General features: G+C 46.5%; 1 protein-coding gene across 1 annotated transcript in view; it reads left to right on the plus strand.

Annotated features, from left to right (window-relative positions):
* SLC39A10 (solute carrier family 39 member 10) overlaps positions 1 to 12,112 on the plus strand; it is a 140,066-nt gene that overhangs the window by 84,852 nt on the left and 43,102 nt on the right. Inside the window, exon 4 of the mRNA XM_082262457.1 lies at positions 6,402 to 6,596. Coding sequence (XP_082118583.1) covers positions 6,402 to 6,596 — 195 coding nt within the window. The remainder of the gene's footprint in view (positions 1 to 6,401; positions 6,597 to 12,112) is intronic.

Below are 12,112 nucleotides of genomic sequence, written 5' to 3' on the forward strand. Positions count from 1 at the left end.
CACTACATTTGGAGGATGAGCCCACTCCTCCGGGCATTGTCCTCTTTTGGTACACATAGGACCCGCAAGTCGGCGCAGGTTTTTCCCTGCCCCGCTGAGTTTCATCACACTGTGAATGAACAATGGCGCAGTTTGAAATGCCCTTTTACGGTGCCTAATACGTTTAAACTGCTTCACCCCTTTGCGCCTTCTACGGATTCGCGCTGGTGTGTGGCTCCCCAGGTGGATCACACGGTGGGCGTGTTAAACAAGGCTACTTTGGTTCCCGCTGAGGATACCCCGGTGTTCCGGGATCCTACGGACAGGAGGGACTTGAACTTGGTTCTGTCCGCGTTACAGCGTTCTCCCTTTGAAAACATCCGGGAGATATCGTTGCCTCTGCTGTCTAAGAAGGTTGCCTTTTTAGTGGCGATAACTTCGGCTCGCAGGGTGTCGGAGTTGGCGGTGTCTTGCCGCTTTCCTTACCTGGTGGTTCATAAGGATAAGGTGGTCTTGCGACCTAATTCGTCATTTCTCCCTAAGGTGGTGTCTTGACTTTCACCTTAATGAGGACATTGTTTTGCCTTCGCTCAGTGCGAAGCCTAAGCATCCTAAGGAGGTTGCGTTGCATTCCTTGGGTGTTGTCAGGGCGATCAGGTTTTACCTGTCCACTGAATCCTTTCGGAAATCAGATTCCCTCTTTGTCCTTCCTAAGGGACCTCGGAAGGGCATGGCTGCGTCTGCGGCGACCATTGCCAAATGGATCAGACAGACGATTGTCCAGGCCTATGCTTTGAAGGAACGGGTTCCGCCCTTCCCTGTTAAGGCGCACTCTACCAGATCACGGAGTACGTCCTGGGCCTGCCAGCATCAGGCCTCGGTAACCCAGGTGTGCAAGGCTGCGACTTGGTCGTCGATGCACACCTTTTCCAAATTCTATAAGGGTGGTGATCTGGCATCAGCTGATGCCTCCTTTGGCCGCAAAGTTCTCAGTGCAGCAGTGCCATAGGGCAGTGGTCCTCAACCCTGGCCTACAGGGCCCACTAACAGTCCAGGTTTGCAAGATAACTGAAATACATCCCAGGTGATATCATTTGCTGCTCAGTGATTGCAGTACTCTAGTCTTCATCTCCCCAATGTAATACTTAAAATCTGGCCTGTTAGTGGGCCCTGAGGACCGGAGTTGAGGACCACTGCCATAGGGGACCCTTTGTTTTTTTTTTATGGGTCCCTGGCTGTTGGGGTGTTTATCCCTTGGGTTATTTGCTTTCCTGGGTTGTTGCTCCTGTTGAGCCTATTCTGTTGCCCAAAAGGTTCTCTTGCTGTGCGTGTAAGGTTCCTTTCTCTGATGTGGGTACTGCGTTGCCTTTTATACGGTTGCGTCTCCCACCCCTCATGTCTGCACTGCTTTGGGACATCCCATTGGTGAAGACTATATGAGGGGCGGCGACTGTCGGAGGACCTAAGAGAAAACTGAATTTTTGTAAAATCTTACCGTAAAATTCCTTTCTCTGAGTCCTCAGACAGTCGCCGCCCCTCCCTTTTGGGGTTTTTTCTTGTACACTTACTGCTATGCTACCAAACTGAGTTGGGATGGCTTACTGCAGGGGGGGTATTGACCAGTGGGACAGCCCCCATGGGTGTCTATGCAAAAAGATTTTGTTTCTAACAAGTCTTATGCCTTGCTACTCCTGCGGAGCGGAAGTCAATACCCATTGGTGAAGACTATATGAGGGGCGGCGACTGGCGGAGGACTCAGAGAAAGGAATTTTATGGTAAGATTTTACAAAAATTCAGTTTTTTTTCTTGGTGTGAATCGCTGCAGCAGCATCCTTGCTTGTTTGCTATAGCTAGGGTTTTGGCCTTTTTACAAAAAAGGTTGAGCAGCGCTTGGCTTTGGGCACTATCAAGGGCCAGGTGTCGGCCTTGGCTATTTACTCTCAACGTTTGTTGGCTACTGTTTGATTCGCAACTTCATTCAGGGGTGTGTCATCTGGCCCCTCCGAGGATATCCCCGTTACCGCCATGACATTTTAATCTGGTTTTGTCTGTTCTTCAAAAGCCTCCTTGAGATTAGGGAGATTTCTCTGCTTTTTGTCCCAGAAGGTTGCCTTCCTAGTGGCTATCACTTCTGCTCGCAGAGTTTGAGTTGGCGGCGTTGTCCTGTCTGCCTTATTTGGTGGTCCACAGGGACAAAGTGGTCCTCCAACCTAATCCGTCCTTTCTTCCTAAGGTGGTGTCGGATTTTCACCTGAATGAGGACATTGTTTTGCTTACTTATGTCCGAAGCCTAAACATCCCAAGGAAGTTGCCTTGCACTCTCTAGATGTGGTTCGGATGATAAGGGTTTATCTGACGGTTACTGAGTCCTTCAGGAAGTCGGACTTTTTGTCCTTCCGGACGGTCCTCGCAAAGGTTTGGCTGCGACCATTTCGAGATGGATCAGGCAGACGTTTGTTCAGGCTTATTCAATCAAGGGTCAGGCCTTTCCCTGTGAAGGCGCATTCTAGAGCGCTGAGAGCCTCTTGGGCTTTTTCACCATCAGGCCTTTGTTGTACAAGTTTGTAAGGCAGCGACTTGGGTCGTTTGTGCACACCTTTACAAAATTTTACAAGGTGGATTTGTTGGAATCTTCGGATGCCTCCTTTTGGCCGCAAGGTTTTGCAGGCGGCTGTTTCGTAAGCGAATGTTTGTTCTTTTTCGGGGTCTTTATCTGGGTGAGCTCCTGTTTGGTTGAGCTCCACGTTGCTTGGTTGGCTTAGTCTAGCCTCTTGGAGTTGACGTTGCTGTCTGGCTGCAATTTTTTTTTTTTTTTTTCCTCCCACCCCTCATGCCTATACTGCTTTGGGACGTCCCACTCAGCTCATGGAGATGAGGCTTCGTCTGTCGAACAATAGAGAAAATACGATTTTTGTAAAATCTTATTCTGTCTATCGACAGACGCAGCACCTGCCCCTCTTTTTGGGATTGGTTCTTTTTGTCTTCACTGCTTAAAAACTAAACTGAACTGATGTGCTGGATTGTGGCAGTGGGGGTTATGCTTAGAGGGACAGCCCTGTGGGCATGTACATTTTAATTTTCCTGCCTAGACTACTCCTGATGGGAGGAGCATAAACCCACTCAGCTCATGGAGATTAGGCTGCGCCTGTCAATACATCAGAGTTTACGGTAAGATCTTACAAAAATCTTATTTTTACCACGATTTGGAATTGAGAGAAGAATCAGTGATTCTGTCAGCGATTTGGAATATCCAATTGTGAATGGGGCCTTTTGTATCCTGCTGCTCTTTCACCTCTTCTTACTGTTGCCTGTAACTTCTAGGGTTGCTCCAAAAATTGGGATGTTTCACTGAGTTATGGTATGGCTTGGGTCTCGCATACATGGCCTATACGTTGGGAGATTTACACTTTGACCACTCAGGACAGAGTTCCCCTTGATCATTGACCTTGCATATATTACAAGTGGTTGTATTGATTGTCTTCATCCATTTTCTGGTATGTTTTGTGATGTGGGTGTTTTCTGGATGTATTTTCACAACTTCCATTGGGAGGGTTCCTATTGGACAAAAGCAATATTAATCACAAAAGAAAACCCCTTGTTATATTGCAGCTTACCAAGTCTTGGACGCAATGGCTATATTTGTTTTTGTTATTTCTATTTTCATCTGCTGATCCAGCCAGCAAGTCTATTTTTCATAGCACAACCTCTCCAGTGTCCGTTTACATGGATGAGACCAACTACTAACACTGGAAGGGGTGATCAAAATGATTTGCTTTTATTGAATCATACAAAACCTTTATCCCAAAAGGAAAAAATAAGCTGGAGAGTGCAAAATCCGATTCAGCTCTGCATAGAAACTAGAAACTATCTGCTTCCACGTTATTATTATTTATTTTTTTTTTTTATGGCTATTCTGTTACTCCAAAGGTTTAGAGCCGTGAAGTGTTGCAGCAAGTGTATATTTACAACTGGAAGACCATTTTCATGTCATGTGTTGTACTTATAAATTGGGTGGTGTCTATCCTGTACTCCTATGTTGTACCTCTTCCATAACTTCATGTGTAAAGAGTGTAATTGTATAGAGTGTAATTGTATAATGTATATTGCTGCATTTATGTAGTATCTTGTTCTCCAACTTAGGTTTTGTACAGGGATAGAACCGTATTTTATACGTGTTGCAGGGTTTCTACGAATATGGTAATCCTTGAGCCTTTATGATATGGTGCAATTCTTTAATTTTGAGTCAATACAAACTTCATTAACAGCAGCTAGATGGTTGTACTTCTTTCTGGTATTGGTTACTATTACCCTGATGACATTTTGAATGAATATATTGTACCACTATAAAAGGTGCATTTGGAGACTTTTTTTTTTTTCTAGAGGAATTTTGGAATCCCTTAACATAATACGAAGTACTGTGGTAATGTTCCCATTTAGGCCAGCATGCATACTGCTTATTCGTTTTTAGTTGCACTAGGTGTGCAGTATCTCTGGGTATTAGCAGTGCCAACATGACACAAATTTGTTGGGTATTGCCTTTTTTTTTTTTTTAATCTACACAGTGGAGGGGGAACATGGCTCCTCTTGGGGCATTCATATGTCCTTAGCTGACCAAGGCCTCACTAGGGTTTGGTTCTTTTAATAACTAATATTTCATTTTTTTTTTTTTTTTTTTTTTTTTATCAGTCCTGCGTAACTTTGAGCTCCTAATTTCTGACATGGCTTATGCCCCGTACACACGTGCAGATTATCTGAAGACTTTTGTCTTCAGATTTACCTTTTCTATGTAGTGCAAGGGCCTGCCGGATGGCATACAAATTGAAAGTGTTTAGGTTTGACCTCATATTATATGGTTTTGGTAAGTCTGCAGACAAAAGTCTTCAGATAATCTGCACGTGTGTATGGGGCATTAGACTCTTTCCTGTAGTTGGGTCTCCTTCCCTGGTTTTCTCTGAGAACTTAATATAACTGGGTCCACCATATCTGTATACCATATATACTCGAGTATAAGCCAACTTCTTTTTTTTTTTTTTTTTTTTTTTTTTTAGCATGTGTATGCTAAAAGCCCCCTCTTGGCTTTTACTCGAGTCAGTCTCACTTAACTTTTCCCCAGTCTGTGTGCATGCGCCACCGCCACTTGGGAAAGCCCATATACGTTTGGCTATTCCCGGGCAGACGGCGCATGCATGGTGACATGGCGGCGCCATTTTTAAGTTTTAAGGCGCCTCACCGATAGGTGAGACTCCTCTGCAGCCTCTGCATCTCAGGAGATGCAATGCTGCGTGCATGGTACAGGAGATTCTCCTGTGCCTTGCCCACAGCCCTGCATCTCCTGTACCTTGTTGCCGCCTCTGCAGCCCCTGTTTTGGGTCTCCTGGTGGTCCAGTAGCTGCGGCATTTCCAACCCTAGGCTTATACTCGTCAATACGTTTTTTTTCCTAGTTTTTTTGTGGTAAAATTTAGGTGCTTCGGCTTGTATTCGGGTCAGTTTATACCCGAGTATATACGGTATTTATGGTCAGCCCTGTTTGTGGAGAGGTCTCTGGGCTTTATTCTCCCTCTAGTCAAGTTCTTGCTAATCCTCTCGTATGCTGCCCTTGTAAGACGATTTGGGAAAACAAGAGTTGGACTTGCCACAAAGTCTTTCCATGCATCTTCCAGGACAGCAGGGTTCTCGCCCTTATTGTATTTGTTTTTGTCATGCATTTCATAAATTGTTTTTTGGGGAAAAACTTCACTCCTTAAGCAATTTTTTTTTTTTTTTTTTTATGGAAGCAAAAGCTGGGAACAATATTTTAGCATATGGATTTTAAAGTAATCATGTCATTAAAGAAATGTGGTTGCAGCAATTGTTGACATCCTGAAAATGCTGATTGAGACAATGATTTGTTTTAAAGCCAGCCATAGACGGTTTGAATCTCTGCCAGTTCAACGGGAACCAGCCGATATTTAAACCATGTATGGTCAGGCTGAATGTACCTAAGTTGATCAATCAACTTTTGGTACAACCAGCCTGCCAAATTTTACATGCGATTATCGCTAGTGGCTGTTATAAGTGCTAGCAATAACCACTGTGTTTTTCCGGCAGGGACTGCTTCCCCCGCTGGGAGAACACAGTTGCTTGGAAGGAGGGATTCCCCATCGCTTGTTGCAGGAAAGAAATTTGCTTAGGCTATGGCAGGCCGAAGTCATTGATTCAGTAGTTTCATTCAAAAAGAGGGTCCGCAGGCTACTAGCATTGTTAGATGAAGGGGTCAGCAGGGGCTTTGACCATGTTTCTCGCAATACAGGATTTCCTTAAAGAAAATGCCTTCTGCTTAGTTTTAGGGATTTCTGCTTTAGAATATTGTATAAGGTTTTTCATTGAGTTCACTTTAACCTCCATGTTTGGGGTTTTTTTTTTTTTTTTTTTTTATATGCAGTCACAAGGTGGGCATGATCATGGTTCTGAAGAGTCTGGACACGGCCACAGTACAGATATGGACCAAGTGGAAGACCAGGAGTTTCTGGTGGAGTATGACAGTGTTATGAAAGGCCTAGTTGCACTTGGTGGCATTTATCTTTTGTTTATAGTTGAGCACTGTCTCAGAATGTTTAAACACTATAATGAGCAAAAGGTAAGTTCTACTCATATATTTATAATTGTTTACTTGTCTATTCTAGAAGTAAATTGTAATTATTACAACCAGAAAATACTATTTTATTGGTTGTTGACTCGCAAACTAAAAAAATGTTGTCTAAATACTTTGTGTAGTATGTCTTGTGCTCTTCCTTACCAGGGATTCTAGCATATCCTGGTTTCATTTATTAGCAGTGAGATTTGTTCTGTATTACAGGAGCAGCTATTCTGTGTAAAATGGAACTCCCAAAACCATGTCCTGCAGTACCAATAAGGATTAGAATGTAGCAATATAATTTTTGCCTCAATTGATTTTACATAGCAGATCAAGGGGTAAACTTTGATCTGCATGTAAAGCTATCTTAAACCATTTTTGCATGTTTAAATGTCTTTTTTGTGTTTTGTTACTTATTTTTGTTTAAACTTCAAATACAGTGACAAGAAAAAGTATGTAAACCAATTGGAATTAACTGGTTTTCTGCATTTGCTGTAAAACATGATCTGATCCTCCAAGTCCCAACAATAGACAAATACAATGAGCTTAAGCTGATAACATGTTAACCATTCTTATTTGGTCATGTATTAAACACACCCTTTAAACTTTTAAAGTGCTGGAGGAAAAAGTAAATCCTTGGCGTTTATAGCAGGTCGAACCTCCTTTTGACAACCGTGGCTTCATGCAAGCACTTTCAGTAGCTCTGGTTCAGATCTGCACAACATTCAGTAGGAATTTTTGACCATTCCACTTCACAAAACTGCTTCAGGTCAGACACACTTGTAGGACGTCTCGTGTGAATGGCTCTTGATGTCATTACTTGGCTCCTCTATGGGGTTAAGGCAGGGCTTGACAAAATTGCTTAAAATCTAGGAGCCAGCTAAAGTTAGAAGGCAGTTTTTTTGCGCATGCCAAATGGCCTGCTTCTGTCGGACCAGCTGCCATAAACGGGGGCCAAATGGCGGCCAGTTTTTAATGAACCGGCGGATGTTGCCCGGCATTCAACCTGTGTGTACTTGGCTTGATGTGTTGGGCAGTGGCTCACTCAGGAAGGACAGTGCAGCAAGTTGGTGGAGCTCCAGTAACTCATGCCACCTTAGGCCCTTTCACACAGGTCTTGTCTGCTCTATGCAGAACGAACATGGATACAGTCCCGCTCTCTTCTATGGGGCAGTCAGATGGAAATGGCTGCCTGTCCATTTCAATCCAATGCCATCTGATTTGAGCCGTCTGACGGATGCTAAGTAGGACCACCAGCTGTCTGTTTTTGGCCTACAGGATCGGATGGCTGCAGTTTTTAGCAGACATCCGCCACTCCATAGAGGATCCGATTCAGGTTTGCCTGTAACTGACAGGTGGACCTGATCACACAGCCCATGTTAGAGGGGCCTTCGGCTGTGTGGCAGGACAGGGAGCGAATAAAATAGTAATACATTTTAATGGGAAAAAATAAAATAAACTTTCCATCTTTGTGGGGTTGTAAATGGAACTGAGGCTGTTCCGACCAGTTGCCCCACTCTGTCCACTCACCAGTAAGGACGGCACCAGGTCAAGCCCACAACATCTTCAACCTCTTCTCCGAGCAGTGAGTACAGGCAGGGGAAACCCTCAGTGCCGCCAGTGACTGCTTGTTGCAGCCCCAGCCACCACGAGGGTGCCAGTTCCCAGATGTAAGCAGTGTAGCTCAGGCGGCTAATTCTACTCGCCAATGCGACCTGGCGCCTGGGGTTTGTCGAGCCCTGGATTGAGGTCTGGGATATGACTTGGCCACTCCAAAAGGTCCATTTTACGTTTGAGGCCCGTCTGGTTGATTTCCTTGGGCTCATTGTACTGCTGCATCGCCCAACTTCTAAGCTTCTGCTGGCAGACAGCCACCCTAACATTAGCCTGTAGGATATTTTGACAAGCTTTCTAACTGTCCCTTGCTGCCCAAATTATGTTCTTCCACTATACTTCACCATTGGAAAATGTTTTGATGTTGGTAAGCTGTGCCTTTTGCACCATACATAGTTCTGGGTATTCTTCCATGACCAACTCAACGTTTGTTTTGTCAGTTGACAAACTTTCCCAGTAGTGTCGTCCTTTTTTTTTTTTTTTTTTTTTTTTATATTTGAGCAGCCACTTCCTACATGGTGCTCAGCCATGGACACCCTGCCTGTTCAAAGTCTTCCATATGGTAGACTCGGGAACAAGGATGTTTACCAGTTCCAGTGATGTCTTTGGGCCTTTAGCTGTTACTCATGGGTTCTTTACCTCATTGATGGTTCGGTTCTGTGTTGTGCCTTGGTAGTACTAAACTGTCTACATTTACATTTGTTGACAACTTGTCTAATTGATGACTGATAGATTTCTAAACACTGAGGTTGCTTTGTATCCCTTTCCAACCTTATGCAGGGTCAAATGTTATCGTATGCCTTTTCGCGAGGCATATGCTGCCTTTGAGCAGCACTCTAAACCGCTTCTAGACCTGAAGGATTTGTCCCCTTAATGACAAGGCCATTTTTTGCGACTCGGCACTGCGTTACTTTAACGGACAATTGCGCGGTCGTGCGACGCTGTACTAAAAAACAATCACAGTCTTCACTAAATGGGGTATTGCTTCCTCTCCACAGGAGTTTCTAGGCATAAGACTTGTAAAAGAGCAATTTATGTACATAGTCACACCCATGGGGGCTGTCCTTCTAGTCCAATACCCCCCTGCAATAGCCATCCCAATTCAGTTTGTCTTCTGCCTAGCTTAGAAGTGGATAGGCTTCCCTGTGCTGAGGCTACAGTCTCAGCCTTCCTCTTTTTCTCTTATAATTTGTTTTCTGAAAATGTCATTTTTCTTTACTTTGCTAGCTGTTTATTTTATCAGCTCTAGTTAGTTGGATCTTCGGATGAAGACGGTGTTTGCGGAGCTGGGAATCGGACTGACTGTCATGGTTCCCCAGGACAGAGGGTCAGATGGAATCCCAGCCCACCATCGAGCGTTTCGCAGGCTATGTGTTCGCCCTGGCCTCGCAAACGACCTGTCCCTGTCCATCAGGGATGCAGCCATGTGAGGTGGCTACCTCACTGGACACAGCATAGGTTCGTCCGTGCACCACTAGTGTCCTGCTTTTCTGGCTGGCGGCACTCCCCTGCCATCTGAAGGTGGGCTGTTTCCCGCTTGATATGAGGCACCCCACGTCATCGGGTACAGGTAAGTACATTTTGTGAGGCCTCTGTCTGGGGTCAGCAGTCCTGTGTGTCTGTGGTGTCCCCTGTGTCTGTGCGTTTTGGGCTCCCTGTTCCCGGTCCCTGCGGGGGTTTTTTTTATTCTCTCACAGCAGCGCTGTGTGGGGGATTGGGGGGTCCCTCTCCTGAGGTCACTTTAGGGTGCTTGGAGGTGCAGACACATGCGGCGACTGCTGCGAGGTTAAAAACCGCCAGTCCGCCATTTTAAGTGTGGGCAGCATGTCTGGCTTCATTATGGGCGTTTATGCAGCATGCTATGTAGTGATTTTGGCGCCTTGCGGTGCCATCTTGCGTGTGGCAAACGATCGTTCCGAGCACATGTCGGCGGCCATCTTGCCAAAGCCTCCCATTACTTTCAATAGGCATCCATTTTCCCTTGGTCTGCAGCCTCAGTTCAGACTCCAGCAGTGACATCACTTCCTTCTTTCTCACAGAGCCGACCGAAGGAGCTGGTAACACACTGTGGGGTTCTGTCCTGCTGTTCCTTTCCGGTCCTATTTTGTGCAATCTTCCTGGTCGGTTTTGTCCCTGCAGGGGGGTCTGTGTTCCAGTTTCTATAAGAGCGCCGCGGACCCCGCAGCGCACCGCTAAAGGGCCAGTTTTAAAAACTTTTTCTTTCTGTTATGGAATCTCAGGACAGCAAATTCCTCCAGCTTTGGTGGGGGATTTAGGGTCCTCTGAATCCTCTAACCAGACTAATTTGGCGGCTGTTGTGGCAACTTTGGTGGCAAAAATGGATGTGCTGGTGTCTGAACGTGCTGCTAGGAAAAGGCCTAGGATTTCCTTTTCTTCTGATTCTGAGTGTGACATGGTTGCTGTAGGTAGCGTGGCCCTTTCGGGGTCTCGCTCTTCTCAGGACCCGCAAGAGTCTGAGGGGGAGGCGGAGGTCGCAGGGGTGGATGACTCCACCCCCCCCCCCCCCAGGTCGCCCGAGGAACACGCAGCATGTGAAGGAAACGCTACATTTGGAGGATGAGCCCACCCCTCCGGGAGTTGTGTCCTCTTTCGGTACACACAGGACCCGCAAGGCGGCGCAGGTTTTTCCTTGCCCCACAGAATTTCACCATAAGGTGAATGAGCTATGGCGTAACTTCTAACACACCTTCGTGGTGCCTAAGAAGTTTCAACTTCTCTACCCTTTTGCAGCCACTACGGCTGCGCGCTGGTGTGTGCCTCCCCAAGTGGATCACACGGTGGCCAGATTGAACAAGGCTACCTTGGTCCCCACCGAGGACTCCCCGGTGTTTAGGGACCCTACTGATAGGAGGCTGGAATCTCTCGCCCGACATTCCTAGATGGTGGCGGGTTCCATGCTCAAGCCTATTTTTGCCTCCGTAATGGTGGCTCAGGCTGTGGCGGATTGGACCAAGGTGCTCAAACGCACCCTCGTGGCTGACTCTGCCACTCCCACTACAGTGGAGATGGTGGATCAGATTTATCGAGGGGTCATGTATTTGTGCGATGCGGCTCTAAATGAGGCCCCTTTGGCAGTGCGCCTGTCCAGCGTTGCAGTGATTAGCCGTCGCTTAATCTGGTTAAAGAGCTAATCGGCTGACCAGAAATCCAGGAAGACGGTGGCTGACATTCCCTATGCGGGGTCTCGCCTTTTTGGGGAATCCCTGGATGAATTGGTTAAAGGAGTCACTGGGGGCAAGAGCACTCTGCTGCCCCAGAACTCGAAGGGGAAACTTTTCCGCGGTAAGCGGGCCCCCTCCTTTAAACCTAATCAAGGATCCTTTCGTGCCTTCAGGGTGCAGAACAAGGGTAAACCCTTCAAGGGCCAAGGTGGCCAGAAAAATCCCTGGTTCGGCAAACAAAAAAATCTAGCCAGGCTGGGACGGCGGCTCAGTCCGCCTCTGCCTGAAGGGACGCCCTCACCTGTTTCAGGGGTGCGGGGGACATTTTGCGCGGTTTCCTCCTACCTTGGCTGCTCCGAGTCACGGACAGGTGGGTTCAGGAAATAATTCGGTCAGGGTACAAGATCGAATTTTTCTTTCACGGCCGGCGAACAGATTCTTTCCCTCAAATCTTCATTTGACCCCAGGGCGGTTACAGGACCTACATCAGGCGCTGCAGGATCTGCTCGCCCAGGGGGTTGTTGTCCCAGTGCCTCATCGGGACAGGTTTCAGGGTTTTTATTCATCTGTTCACTGTGCCCAGAAAGGAGGGCAAAGTGCGTCCAATTCTGGAATTAAAAGCGCTGAACCACTTTGTGCGCGTTCAAAAATTCCGCATGGAATCACTCCGCATGGAATCACTCCGCTCGGTGGTGGCCTCCCTGAATCCGGGGGAGTTCCTGG

This window comes from Pelophylax lessonae (assembly GCF_965119305.1).
Source record: "Pelophylax lessonae genome assembly, chromosome: 6".
Lineage (NCBI taxonomy): Eukaryota > Metazoa > Chordata > Amphibia > Anura > Ranidae > Pelophylax > Pelophylax lessonae.